General features: G+C 51.8%; 1 protein-coding gene across 6 annotated transcripts in view; it reads right to left on the bottom strand.

Moving 5' to 3' along the window:
- Nucleotides 1-4,796: 4,796 nt before the first annotated feature.
- OSBPL2 (oxysterol binding protein like 2) overlaps nucleotides 4,797-14,914 on the bottom strand; it is a 42,735-nt gene continuing 32,617 nt past the window's right edge. For 5 of the 6 annotated variants that reach the window (XM_082671476.1, XM_082671478.1, XM_082671481.1 and 2 more), the window contains 7 exons: nucleotides 14,105-14,212; nucleotides 13,326-13,415; nucleotides 11,474-11,597; nucleotides 9,547-9,675; nucleotides 7,973-8,096; nucleotides 7,317-7,407; nucleotides 6,836-7,080 (listed from right to left, as the gene is read on the bottom strand). In XM_082671476.1, coding sequence (XP_082527602.1) covers nucleotides 6,978-7,080; nucleotides 7,317-7,407; nucleotides 7,973-8,096; nucleotides 9,547-9,675; nucleotides 11,474-11,597; nucleotides 13,326-13,415; nucleotides 14,105-14,212 — 769 coding nt within the window. In that variant the 3' untranslated portion in view covers nucleotides 6,836-6,977. Of the gene's footprint in view, nucleotides 5,426-6,835; nucleotides 7,081-7,316; nucleotides 7,408-7,972; nucleotides 8,097-9,546; nucleotides 9,676-11,473; nucleotides 11,598-13,325; nucleotides 13,416-14,104; nucleotides 14,213-14,914 lie in introns of those variants that run through there. The other variant, XM_082671480.1, reaches the window with a different exon arrangement.

Raw genomic sequence — 14,914 nt, 5'->3', positions numbered from 1 at the left:
CTTCCCTGAGAAGGGGCCAGCAGGCAGGTGTTACTTGTCCAAAGTCTTGAAAAGTTAAAAAGCTTCCCCCAGAGGCCACAGGGAAGCCAACCTTCCAGAACCTGGAGATGGTGCTTCCCATCTGGGCAGTGACCTCAGAGGGGCCCCAAACGCACATTTCCTGTCCCCGAGCCAAGGAAGCCTGTGCCCTGGGAGGGCTCAAAAAACAAAGCTTTATACACTTTCACTAGTTTCCATGAAAAGTCTACAGTAAGGAAACAAGCTACAGGTAGACGGGCATCGTGGAGGCCAGTCCGAGCGCCCACCCCAGCGTGGGCTCTGTGAACCCAGCCCGTCTCCCTGAGCCTCAGTGCCTCCCTCAGGTGAAAGGCAGGGGGTGCAGCGACTGTGGGCACAGGGGTGGCAACAAGGAAGCTGGCAAGGACGCGCCCAAACGTCTCACAAGGAGGGTGTACAGGTGACCTGACATGCAGGAAAGGGTGGTGGACGGCATTATTCATAAGGCAAACGCAAATTAAAACACACCTATTAGAATGGCTAAAAAAAAAAGAAAATTGACAATACTAAGTGCTGTGGAGTCTTTGGTGTTGGAAATACAAAATGGCACACGGCCACTTGAGAAAACAGTTTGGCAGGTGCTTTTGTTGTTGTTTTCTTTTTCTTTGTTTAACAATAGATTTTCTTTTTTAGAGCAATTTTAGGTTCACACCAAAACTGAGCAGAAAGTATAGCGTTCCCACACAACCCCACAGGCTTCCTCACCATCCACATCCCGCCATCCGCATCCCCACCAGAGCGGTGTGTTTGCTACAATCCATGCTCCTACGTGGACACATCATGTCCCCAAGGGTCCAGAGTTTACATCAGGGTTCATGCTTTGTCTTGAATCCACGGGTCAGACAAATGCTTAGTGACATGTGTCCATTATAGCATCATACAGAGCATCTTCCCTACCCTGAAAATCCTCTGTGCTTTGCCTTTTCCTTCCCTCCCTCTTCTGTAACCCCTGGCGACCACTGATTTTTTTTTCCAATTTGTTTTTATTGTGGTAAAATAACACGTAACAGAAAATTTACCATCCTAATCATCTTTAAATGTACAGTTCAGTGGTAGTAAATACATTCATAATGCTGTGACGCCATCACCACCATCCATCTTCAGACTTTTCGTTTTGTAAAACTGAAACTGTCTGCATTAACACTGACTCCCCACCCGCTCTGTCCCCGACCCCAGCACCATTCTACCTTCTGTCCCTATGGATCTGACTACCCTCAGTACCTCCTATATATGAAATTGGGCAGTACTTGTCTTTCTGTGACTAGCTTTTTTTACTTAGCATAATATCCTCGAGTTTTATCTGTGCTGTAGCACATGTCAGAATTTCCTTCCTTTTTAAGGCTGAATAATCTTCCGCTGTATGTACGTCTACCCCCCATTTTGCTTATCCATTCATCAGTGCGTGGATGCCTGGGTTGTTTCCACGATTCAGCTATTGTGAATAATGCTGCTATGAACATGACTGAACCAATATTGCTTCAAGGCCCTACTTTCAATTTTTGGGGGCAAATACTCAGAAATGGAATTGCTGGATCACATGGTAATTCTATTATTAATTTTTTGAGGAACCGCCATACTGTTTGCCACAGTGGCTGTATCATTTTATTCCTACCAACAGTGCACAAGGGTTCCTGTTTCTCTACATCCTTGCCCAAACTTCTTGTTTTCTGGATTTTTTGGGTTGTTTTTTTTTTTTTTTTTTTTTTAATACTCGCCATCCTAATGGGTATGAGGCGGTATCTCGTTGTAGCTTTTCTTTTCTTTTTGCGGTATGCAGGCCTCTCACTGTTGTGGCCTCTCCCGTTGTGGAGCACAGGCTCTGGACGCGCAGGCTCAGCGGCCACGGCTCACGGGCCCAGTCGCTCCGCGGCATGTGGGATCTTCCCGGACCAGGGCACGAACCCGCGTCCCCTGCATCGGCAGGTGGACTCTCAACCACTGCGCCACCAGGGAAGCCCTCGTTGTAGCTTTTTCATTTCTCTGATGATTAATGATGCTGAGCGTGTTTTCACATGCTTATTGGCCATTGGTGCATCTCCTTCAGAAAAATGTTTATTCAAGTCCTTTGCCTATTTCTGAATCAGGTTTTTTTTGTTGTTATTGAGTTTTAGGAGTTCTCTATATATTCTAGATATTAATCTGCTATCAGATGTTTGATTTGCAAATATTTTCTCCCATTGCCTTTCTACTCTGATGCTAGTGTCTGATGCACAAAATGTGTTTACATTTTCATAAAGTCCAACTTGTCTGGTTTTTTTTTTCTTGTTGCCTGTGCCTTTGGTGTTATATCCAAGAAATAATTCCCAAGTCCAAAGTTGTGAACTCTGTGCTCTATATTTTCTTCTGAGAGTTTTGTTGTTTAGCTCTCTGATCCCTTCTGAGTTGATTTTTGTATATGGTGTGAGGTCAGGATCAATTCTGTTCTTTGGCATGTAAATATCCAGTTTTCCCAACACCATTCGTTGAAAAGACAGTCCTTTCCCACTTGAACCTTGCCATTAAACTATATATGTTGATTGCGTTGATGGTTACAAGATGGTATGAATCTGTCAACTGCACACAAGGGTGAGTGAGTTTCACTGTATGTCAAGGTTTGAATTCCATGTCCTCTACTTACCTGCTCTGAAACCTCAGGCAAGCCCACCTTCCTGCGCCTCCCCTTCCTCCTCGATGGGTCAGACTGGATGGTAATTGTGGAGATTAAGCACCCAGGACACCAGGCCCGGGCTCTGGCAGGGCTGATGCTCTGTGGTCCCCACAGTCAGACACCATGGCCGTGGTGGAGCCCCACATCTATGCACCTGGGCATTCCCAGGATATTAAAGTCGTGTGGACAGTCTGTCCCTCTGCCAGGAGCCGCCATGGCTACTGGAATCACCACCTCCTCTCAGCTCACCCTCCTGGGAAGCGCACAGCTGCTGGGCACCTAGGGCAGCAGGTCAGGCACAGGGACCTCTGAGTCAAGCGAACACTGTGTTCTGGGCATTCCGTTGCTTCCAGCAACAGGCTCCAACCCCCAGGAGGGAAGAGAGTCCATCAGAGCTCCTCGCTGCCCAGAGAACCCAGACCCCTTCATCCACCTCATGTGCCCCTGAGCCCCCTCTTCGCTGTAACAAGCAGTTTTCTGAAACAATCCGTTAACTGGGCCACCCTAAAGAACACACAGGCCAAACGTCTGACGCCTGGTCTCAAGGACACATCCACAGCTGCTTTGCAGTCCTCGCCAGAGAGGCCAGAGCAGCAGACAGTGAAAAATTGTTCAGTGTGAAACAAATGTCAACTACCACCCGTTTGCAAAGAATCTCTATTCAGGGCTAGGGTTTAACATTTATCTCCACAGATCCGTCCAGGCCTCCCCAAAAATCTGAGAATGGTTGATTCTGTTTATATAGAAGAATATTGACAGTTATTACGTATTACAAAATTATAACAATAAATCCGTTTCACTACGTGTTTTCTCGCCTGACGTTCCCGTGCTGCACGGATAGGACGAACAGTGTTCGTGGGACAATGGAGGAAGGGCCCTGTCTGTGCGCTGTCACCCTCTGCAGAGACCAAGTAGCCCTTCACCAGACGTTTGGCCCAGGGTGGCTGGTTCACAAAGACGGAATGGAGCAGTGCATCCAGTTGAGGGCTGACGGTCCAGGAAACTCGTATCGAGAAATACCAAAATGGCATTTTCACTTTGCGAAGAAACCGACACTGAGAACGTACAAGGTAGGCCCAAAGATGACGTGCACTGAGGGAAACACCACTTGACGTCCTGCAGGTCTGGCGACAGGCCCTTTTGTCAGGGGACCCCAATCTTCGCACCCACTTTGGACATAGGAAGATCCTTTGGAAGATGAAGCCAGGACCAGTAGGAACTGTCTATTGACTGAACTCTCCTGCAGGGCCGATTGCTCCACACAGGACGCGAGGCTTCACGGAGCAGTGCCCTCCCCTTCTAGCACGCAAGGGTAGACAGGAGGAGGGCTATTCTCACTTCCGATTTTTGGAAGCTTATTAGCATTTTAAACGATGTCTTCATTCCATTGTTCTTGGTGGATACGTGAGACTTGCCAGACCTGTAGATCCCCGGCTCCGCGGGCAGCACCTTTTCCCAGGAGCAGGTGTCCTGAGAGGAAGCTTCTTGCTGGGGCGACCCGGAGGGCTGGCTGGCTCGCGGGAGATGCCCGGCCCTTCTCTCGTCCTGTTCTGATTTCCTGGCCTCAGGTCCTGACGAGGACCCAGCAAGCAGATGGCAACGCCTCCAGCTGGACAGCTCCACGCTCATTGGCACAAGTGGCCAGCAGCATCGGCCCGGGCGCCCGGAGGCCATCGGCGCTGTACTGGGTTCTTCTCCCCGTGTTTCGGGAAGATCCTTCCACGAGCCCGCATCGTCCTTGGAGACAGACTATGAAACGGAGACTGTGGCCAAGAAAACCATCGGGGCTGCTCCTCAGGGGCCCTGCCTGGGGCCACTGCCGGCTTCCGTTTCCCTGTGGAGGCTGAGAGGTCCGCCTGGCACCCTCGTTTCACCCCTTCCAGAGCCACCATGCTATATCCCGGAGGGTCCTGGCTTTCGCGGCAGCCCGGAGTGGCCGAACGCGGTGATGCCCCTGAGGGCCGGGGCCCGCTTCTCCGATGCCTTCTCACGACCGGGGCCCGCAGCCGGCCAGCCAGTGCTGGGGATGCCCTGACCCTTGACCCCGCCAGGGAGAGCAGTACCACTCCTGGCACGGACCTGTGTGGCACAGAGACCCAGGCACGGCCATTGGTCGCCAACAGCAGGTGGCCTGTTAAATCTAGCCAGCACCGGCGTGCACGCAACGTTTCTCTCTTCCATGAACCATGCTCTGAGACGTCTGTGCGGCTAACTCTCCAGTGGCTCTCAGTAAACGTGCACTGAATCGATGGACGTGTGACTGGAGCCTACCTTCAAGGGGGAGCAAAATCAAAACGTGGAGTTCTTCGGGTAAAGTGTGCTCTACTTTTCATCCCACAAGGACGTCCTGAGTGACGAGACTGCCCGAAAAAGCACCCGGACCCTATCTCAAAGCCACAGTCACAAACTGGGGGCCAACGACAAGGCCACCACTTTCCACACGGGCCAGACACATCGATCGTGGGAGGTCATCCTTTAAAAAGCAAATTCCACTGAAAAACTCTTTATTAGAGAGAAACACCCAGCATCCCAGTGTGTCACGGCAGCCAAGGTGAGGGGGCAGCTTTGGTCGGTGTTAGCATCTGTGGACACAGTGGTTAAAGGATCACGACGGCCATGCTTTGAGGTCATCGGCCGTCCTGCCCTTTGTCCTTTGACTCTTGAATCGGGTGCGAAGGAAGCAGCTACTGGGGCCACGTGGAATCTGACCTCAGGGAGGACCTAGAGATGCAAACCTTATGGTAAATTATTGGAGGTGGTGACAAATGGGTTAGTCCACGGAGGTTGTCAAACTGCCCTAAACACTGTTGTTCTAAACGCGTCCTGGGTCCCCCCCACGCTCCCTGGGCAAGGAGGCCACCGCCGCCACCTCCCGACCAGAGGCACAGGACCCCCCACATCCTAACGAGCGGGTGTGTCACAATCTCCTCTCTGCATGACGTCAAGATCACATCCTCGGGGGCTTCCGTGTGTCGCCGGCGGCCCAGCTCGCGTCCCACTGAGCAAGTGCGCTGGGATTCGACCCCGATACCACGCCTCGGGTTTCCGAAGCTACAGAACCAAGCCTTCAGAGCGACGATTTGCTTTTAAAAGTGTTTTAATTACAAACGTGATTTTGAAGCTGGGACACAAAATGCCGACACCCTCTCACTGAGAACCCACCACTGCATACAGGTGCGTGCGTGTGCGCGTGCGCATGCAGGTGTGCGTCTGTGCACACCGCAGATTGTCTTCAATTCAAAGAGCTCTGCGACGACCGGTGGCGTTGGCTTCTCTACAGAAAGTAAACAGTCACTGGTGCAGATGTGTGCAGAGATGGACACACACGGTAATGACACCACTGGAAGCAGACTGCTAGGACCCCCCGCCTCGGTGCCCCCAAAGGCGGGTCCCTCGTGTTTCACACATGCAGGACAGGAGCACAGGTGCTGCAGGGACAGGCCACCTGTCGTGAGAGACTCACTCTGTGACGTGGGTGTGGCCTGCAGTGACAGGGGAGCCCTGGGGGCCAGAGGCGGGCTCCCAAACCTGTAGGGGTTGGGAGCTGTCTGGGGACTTTTTGTCAAGGTTTCTGGCCACCCTCGGTTGTCATGGTAATGCTTCACTTTGGACAGTGTACACGTGACGTTAATGCCTATCGTGCTCTTCAGCAAAATATTATTCAAGTAGTTTGAACTTAAATATCAAAAGTAATCTTTACATTATTGAAGACTGGTCAAAAATACAGACTCTGACAACTTTTCGTTTCACTCAATCAGATGCTTTGAAAATCTTCACTTTTGCGTTACTGTATCTAGAAAGCAATTCCTGGCCGTTATAAAGCTCTTGGTGGGACTTTTTTCCAGATCCATCTTTTCCTGTTACTGGTTCAAATTTAAAATACTTTCAGAAACACTCTGCCACCGCGTTATAAGGAGGAATGTGGACCCCGTCCTGGTACTTCCTTTATTTACAACTTTTGTAATTAAGAGGGTGCTGTAAGCTACACCAGCCCCAGCTCTGGTTCAGTCACATAAAAGGGAACTGTAAAGAATTTTCCTTTTCAAACCTTAATGGAAACATGACGATCCCAAGTGAAGCTTTATGAAGAGGCTGCAACAGCAGGAGAACGTCTGGCAACCCAAAGCTGCTGAGAGTTAAATCCTCAACCAGGACGGAGCCACCGCCACGCACAGCCGTTAGAAAGCCGGCTTCGCTGTGACCGGAGCTCAGAGCAGCCACTTGGTGGAGTCTAGCCTCTCGGGTCTCCGGGGCCGGGGGCCGGTCCGGTCTCTCAGTAGATGTCTGGGCAGCCTGAGAAATCCCTCTCAAAGTAGCCCCCCACATACAGCCAGTCGGGGGTCCCAGTGTACGGGTTACTGCCTCGGTGAAACCACCTGCGACACAGAGCAGGCGGTCAGGAGGCCAGTAGACAAGACACGGTCGTTGGTCTTTTCTTCCCCCTGGGATCACGGCCCCTCTCATCAGGCACCATCACATCACGCATCAGTTTACACGCAGCCCAGAGCTGCCGGCCACCATCTTATGGGACACAGGGGAGCTTCTGCTGAGCCCCGGTGGGTGTGCGGCCCCCTCCCCACTTCCTCGCCCTCGAGGCCACCAGGCGTCTCACCTCGTCTGCCACTCGGCCTCCTCCCTGGCCCGCTCCCTCCGGGCCTCCCGCTGCTTCTCCTCCAGCCGTTCCTTCTCCTGGCTCGCCAGATCTGGGTGCAAGCACAGGGGACTGGGTCAGGGCTCAGGGTGACAGGCAGAGCTGAGGGCTGAGAGAGCAGATGCCGGAGCACCCCTCACACCCGACCCCAGATGAAAAGTCACACGTGGGTTAGCAAACCACAGACAGTAAAGGCCGTCAGCGGGAAACCAAACCCAGGCACGAGTGCACAGGCGCACGGCCAGGTCCGGACGCCAGAGCAGACCCCAGTGCGGCCCAGCCTGGCAGGCAGAGGGGCCTCGGGCCTGGGCGGGCATGTGGCGGGGGGGCCCTCCAGCCAAGCGACTTTTAAATAACAATGTGTGCAGCTTTTGAAATGTAATCTTACTGTCTGTTGAACCTAATAAGAAAACAGGGTACTTGCATTTTGCACGGATTCTTTTTCATTTAATTTTCCTAGTAATTCAATCTTATTTTATTTAGAGAAGAACTGGGCTGCAGCAAACTAGAAATTTTTTAACTCTTTCCCCACAGACGGTTTGAGAAGCACGATCTACAAGACGTGAAGTGTGACGCGTTCCCTTCCAGCGCCCGCCCACTCAGCCAGGGCCACGCACCCATGTTGCCGTTCTCCATGCCTCGGATGTCAGGGCGCAGCCGGCAGTCGGTGGGGGCCAGGATCTTCTCCATGCCCGTCTCCAGTTCATTGAGGCTAACCGTGAAGCTCGTGAAATTATACATCTGGAGGAGCAGGCACAGAAATCATTACTATAAATGGCACTCTTCTCTGTGCACTCTTCACAGTCGGAGGCCACCGACACTCTAAACCCCTTCAGAGCGGCCAAGTGTCACCGGCTCCCTGGAGACACTGCTGGCAAGGTCACCGGGGCCGGGGCTCCTTCCCTGCCCTGACACGCACTCGCCTGGGGCCCCTCCCCTCCGCCCCCACGCGGGGCACCCAGGCCCTCACCCTGACGTCCCACCCGCACATCTGCTTTCTCACATCCTGGGGGCCGGACGGGAGTCTCTGGCTCAGCTCCTCTGGGGGGGGGCTGCTGCGCCCACGGCTCCCCAGCCTCTGCCTCCCGACAGCCCGGACCTGGGGACCCGCCTCCCACCTGGCCTCCCTCCCGCTCTGGCCCCTGAAGTCTATCTCCACAAGTGGCCAGAGGGGCCCACCTGGTCCCCTCGCTGCCCAAACAACCCCACATCACTCACAGGAGCAGTGGGGCTCGGGCCCAGCCGCTCCCCTGCCGGAAAGCAGCTGGATGGCCACGCCCCCCCACCCCCGCCTCCCCCAGGTCCTGCTCCAGGTCGCCAGGGCCCAGGAGGCCCGCCCCCAGCCCATCAGGCCGGTGGCTCTGCTGTGTGGGCGGGGTCCTCTCCTGCCCTGTCCTTGGGCTCTGCTCCCGGTGACCTGGGCCCACCCGCACCGACTCAGTAGATGCTCACTGAACCAAAGGGATGAGTGTTATTTTTAAACATGAGCTTTTTTTGCTATTACTTTATACTAGCTTGTACTCCACTAAAATTGTAACAGTGGCTGTGCTGAGGTAACGTACTGACTAGCTTGTACTCCACTAAAATTGTAACAGTGGCTGTGCGGAGGTAACGCACTGACTGACGAATGTTCTGTTGTTTCCTTTACTTTGCACCTGCTGTGCTTTGCTTACAGGATGTGACAGTACAATAAAAAATCTTAGAGCATGTTGTGTATGTATTTTATATATAACTAACATATAACTGATAATATATTAAAATAAAATATAATTTATTACATGTGTTATAGTTATAATTATTTTTACATAGTATACATTACTGTAAATATAATAAATTTATTATATTTATTATAATTAAATTATATTTAATTATAATTGTACTTATAATTTTGCATTACATTTAATAAATTTATTATATGTAATGCAAATCATAAGCGCAATTTTCAAAAACAAACATCAAAATGCATTTAAGCACCTAAACTGACGAGTCAGAAAAATAACCTCTCGAAACGGGTTTGGAAACCCTTCTGGTAAGACGCAGCTGGTATAGGCTCTGAGGGCTTGCAGTGTAACCCGGGTACTGTGATGTGTGCACAGAGTGCTGATGTGTCGGGGTCAGGGCTTGGAGGGCAGGGAGTCCCTCGGGTGACGGTGGACGGCTGGGGGGCCTGGCTGGGGCGGGGGGCGCGGACCTGGGCAGAGTTGGGGGGCCGGGTGTTGACCCTCCAGAGTAGCTTGCTGCCCGGAATGACCTGCACCGTCTCCTGAGCCTCCGGCACGGCGTCCACCACATCACCGTCGGCCTTCTCGGGGCAGTCGTCCTGAAAGACACAGCATCTCGGTGCTCCCAGAGCCCCTCCAGCCCCGCCCAGAGCCCCCGAGACAGCAGCCAGGCACCGCCCTCCTTGTGGGGGGTGCCCGCACAGCCTTCTGGGTGTGACTGGACGGGGCAACACCTCCTAAGGAAGCTGAGGATGCCTCTCTCAGAGGGTTATTCCCCCACGAGCTGCGCTTCTGCTCAGTTGAGACGGGGTTCGCACTTGGTGATTTCAGAGTGTTTTAGCGTTTCTAGACTGGGGATCACGTCTCAATAAAAAGGTGCAACTGCTACTTCTTTTTCAAAATCAACGGGACGAACGGGAAGAACAGGGTGGTTATTCAGGCAGCTGTGAAGCGAGACACTTAAACCGCGAGAAGCACAGCCTTGGAGGCCTCGCCACCCGCAGGCTATGTGCTTTGGTGCCTGAAGCTAAATAAAGACACAGCTCAGTGACAAGTACCCACAAAACGCTCCCTCCTTGCGAGGCTCCCTAAGGGGCGACAAAGCCAAGCTGACGCGTTAAAACACACCACTAAGTGGAGTGAACGTTCCACTGTATGGTCTTTAAATGGAACTTTACTTTTTTTTTTTTAGTTTAAAAGAGCATTATTAGAAACGATGTCTAATAGCACCCATGAAATATCACAATATAAAAAACACTAACAGGAGACTTCCCTGGCAGTCTAGCGGTTAAGACTCTGCGCTTCCACTGCAGGGGCACAGGTTCAATCCCTGGTCAGGGAACTAAGATCCCACATGCCACATGCCACGTGGCATGGCCAAGCAAACAAACAAAAAGCACTATCGATCGCAGTGGCAGCTGAACATTTTGTTATGAACACCTTGGGTTTGGTACAGTCTAATTTATCATCTAGAAAAATGTGACACCTCTTTTGAACTATCACTTCTAGTTTTAAGCTCAAGAAGAACTAGTCTTAAGAAAATCTGTATTCCAGGGCTTCCCTGGTGGCACAGTGGTTGAGAATCTGCCTGCCAATGCAGGGGACACGGGTTCGAGCCCTGGTCCGGGAAGATCCCACATGCCGCGGAGCAACTAGGCCCGTGCGCCACAACTACTGAGCCTGCGCGTCTGGAGCCTGTGCTCCACAACAAGAGAGGCCGCGATAGTGAGAGGCCCGCACACCGCAATGAAGAGTGGCCCCCGCTTGCCGCAACTAGAGAAAGCCCTCCCACAGAAACGAAGACCCAACACAGCAAAAATAAATAAATTATAAAAAAAGAAAATCAGTATTCCAAAGTTCCAAGGGGAAAGTATCCTTGTGAAAACTTTCCAAATATTGGTTATGTTACCTGGTACTCAGAACTAGAAACGCAGAAGTGACATCCACTTGCTCGTTTAATGGGTCTAAGCTCACAAGGTGCAGGGAAACAGGAGGTTTACGAAGAAGTATCCAGAAGAGGGACTTCCCTGGCGGTCCAGTGGTCTAAGACCCTGTGCTCCCACTGCAGGGGCCCGGGTTCAATCCCTGGTCGGGGAACTAGATCCCGCGTGCCTCGCAGTGTGGCCACAAAAAGAGAGAAGTATCCAGAGGAAAATGGAGGTGTCCTCTGCTTCCGCCAGGCTCGGGCGGGTAGAGGCGCAACTGGGACACAGGTGGACTCCGCCCCCGTCCAGAATCAGAAGACAAGCAGCTTTGCTTGAGAGACAGGTTCTGTGATTCACCCTCTGCAGCCGGGGCCACAAAGGCGCTGTGTCCCCCGCAAGCGGCAGGCCCGGCCAGGCTCCACCCCTCCCACCCCCCCCACCCCCGCGGGGGACGCCGCACGGAGCCACTCACCAGCTTTGTCTTCCGCAGGGGATCGGTTCTCCTCTCCTGCTTCTTAAAGGACTCGTACGCAGCGGGGTCCAGGCCCCACAAACACTCCGTCCATTTGCCATAGATCATAAAGAGCTTCTTTTTGCTGTAGTCAAACGGAATTTTTTAAAACCAAGTTACCAGTTAACAATTATAAACCGTTCATCTAAACGTGCAGCACCTTAACTGTGACCATGGAACAAATTCTCGTTCTGGCATGTCTTCTTATAAATTTTAGGGATGTTGCTGGGTGTAAATGCAAAGATGAAAAGTTTCATTTTAGCATCTCTTACTCGTGGCTTTTGAGACTAACTATTCACATTCCTTCACAAAAGCAGAAAAGAGAAAATGAAGGTACAAAAGCTTGAAGGGCGAAAGACGGGCCGCAGGAGGCGAGATGATGTGAGAACAAGCGTTCGACGTTATTACATTTAACACCCTACGCGCCCGATTGTTATTTTTGAAATACATTACATTTTTATGTACGGTGTGTCCTGCAGCCCTTTTTCTATAAACCACATAAACAACCCTCCCCACGTTCAGCTGATGTGGTCTCTGCTTTATCTTTGTAACCTCAAGTCAGATACCCCGTCACTGTCTGCCCACATCTTTCATTTCGTAATAACCTCGACAGATCTTTCCAGATCAGCCACCAGAGCTCTCTGCCTGATTCCAAAGGAACAGCGCCAACCGTGTTGGGCCCTTGTTTTTCTTTCTCACGTCTCCCTCGGGGGAGAGCATACAGTTGGCCACGCGCTCCCTGGAAAGGCTGCCCCGCCCGCCACGGGATGTGCTGGGAGGGCCAGCAGGCAGGGACACGTGGCCAGACCTCACTCGGCAGAGAGCCTGGCAAACACTCTCTGTCTCCAAGAGACGTAGCATTAGGAAAGAGCATCGAATGTAGGGCGGAAAACCAGAAACTCAGAACAGGACTGGCATGGCTCACTGAGTGCCGGTGGGCGTCTGCTCCCGCAGCCTGCTTCTGTGGATGCGCTGACCACAGGGCGGGTCAGTGCTATTCCCACTAACAGGAATGCTGCCCCGTGAAGTCCACACACCAGGTCCTAGCTTACTTCAAGGGGCGAAGTGGTCAGAGTCTTACGTCTAAAGGTATTTTAAGGAATTAGAACAGGTGATTTCTGGTACCCAGTAGAGTGGGATGGAACAAAAGCACCCACTGCTTTACACTGGAAACTTCTTTCTACTCGAAAATGTGTGTATTTCAGGAGCTGGAAGGAATCTTATGGCTGTTATACAGCCCAAGTTACTTATTGAAAAAAAAAGAGAGAGAGAGAAATTGAGACCCAACACATAACGTGGGGGACCCCCCCCCAATTTGTTAAAATTACTAGTGGCCATTTCTCTGCTCACAAAAACTTTAAAAGTCCCAAATTTCCAAATTGGAATGAACGAGTCACATGAGAACGATGCTCACGAGCTCGGGTTTGGGTTTTGCCTGACAACCATTACGGACGCCAGGAGAGGGAAGGAAACACATGGTCAAATTCTAAAATCTCAGTCCTGTTTGCACAACTGCAGTTTTATCTCTCAGTGAAAATGCTGAACTTTCTCACATCCATTTTATCAAAAGAAAACAGAGCCAGATCTTTTACCGTCAAAGAAGGGGAAGCTGGGCTCCATCAGTCACCACCCTGAACGGTGCACTTAAAATTCATCATTATCTCCTTCTGTGCTCAGTAATGAAATGCTTTTTCTAAACAAGAAAGAGTCATAACTCGTCCTCCCTGGCAGATGTCACCGGCACAACTATGTCTTTTGCAGAGACACACACGCCGTCCAGGCACCCTGTGGCCCAACCCACACGCGGACCTACTTTTTGTCTTGAATGTACCCTTCCACTTTGTGAAGTTCTTTTCCAAACAATCCACACGGTTTAAAGTGAAGCACACACTTATCTCCAGTTCTGCAGGGAAAACAAACACAGGCTTCTGTTGTAGACATGAAACATCCAGGAAAGAGAGAGAGAGAAAAGAGGGAGGGAGGGTGGGAGAGAGTGGGCAGATGGAGGCTGCCCAGGGCGGGGCAGCATCAGGACCAGTGGACAGCACAGGGGTCTTTCCGGGGGATGGAAAGCTTCGAGCACTTCCTTGTGCCGATGGTTGCACAACTCAGTAGATTTACTAAAAACCATGTAAGCCTCCACTTTTCCTGGTGGATTTCATGACATGTAAATTACATCTTAACAGACATAACAAAGCCAACCAGCCAGGAACCCCTAGAAGGTCTGACAGACTGGACAGTGGGCAAGCTTGAGAGCGGCCGCTCTGCTTTCATCAGGGAGTCACACCATTCTTCAGCGCAGTTTAAAATTTCAAAATAAATTCACTATTGCGACTAAAAACAAAGAAATGTCAACACAGAGCAGTAATGATGACTTCGATCAGTGCCAACCAGAATCAGATCCAACCACCACCACGTGTGGGGCCTCCCAGCCAGTGAGGCCCGTCTGGAGGCCGAGGGGCATGGGGGACCAGGGAGGGGCCCGGAGAAGCCGACAGCAGCGTGCAACCACGGGCTGGGTGCCAGCTGGTGCTCTGGGTGCTGCACCGCCACCCTGGCTTTGACCGCTGCACGACTGTCGGGGGCCATTACCTGTGGTTTACAATCTCCACCGTCCCGTACTGCTCTATCCAGAGTTTCCCGATAATCACGTTGTGGACACAGCAGGTAGGGTTGGTCCACGTGTAGGCTTCATTATGTCTGAAAGACGCCAGAGAACAGCAAGTCAGAGGCCAGCGAAGCAAAGACGCTGTGCGACCTCAAAAGCAAAACACCAGACAGAATCAAACCGTAATTGACTTAAAACCTGCAGAGGAACAGAGCACCGCTTTGAACTCCCTGAACAGGGGCGACTTCTTTAGCATTCGTTTGAAATGTCCTTCTTCTCTCCTTTGTAGCAGCAAAAAAGCTTTCTACTTAAATGTCAGGACAAGTTAATAAGCAAGAAAAGGCTGAGACAAAGGCAAGAGGTTTCCTGTGAAGCCCTCAACAGCACAGCCCCTCCACCCCAGCCTGCAGGAACCGCGAGGTCCCCAGCGCGTGGCCCTGGCCATTTGGGGACCTGCGTGTGGACCCCACAAACGGGTGCTGAGCAGATGTGGCCAGACGTGTGTCTCAAGGGAGGCTGCCTCAGAGAGCCACAATTCAGGGCAAAAACCAGCTCAAAGCACAAGCATTTCGTGATGAATATTTGGAATTCCTTGAACTTCCCAGGAACCCGAAGGTGTTAATTGACAAGGTTTGTGACCTTTCACTTCCCCGTGCCTCACCCGAGAAAGCCAAGAGCTCGGGACAGACAGGACAGGCACCCTCCCCAGGAAGGGGCCGCCCTCACCGTGCCTGGGTGACCTCATCTGCCCCGAGGTGCAGGGGTTGGGGGGTGGGCACTGGGAAGACCACGCT

The sequence above is a fragment of the Grampus griseus genome, assembly GCF_964374135.1.
Source record: "Grampus griseus genome assembly, chromosome: 14".
Lineage (NCBI taxonomy): Eukaryota > Metazoa > Chordata > Mammalia > Artiodactyla > Delphinidae > Grampus > Grampus griseus.
Note: the sequence above shows the minus strand (reverse complement) of the source record. Positions and strands in the feature narration are given on the sequence as shown.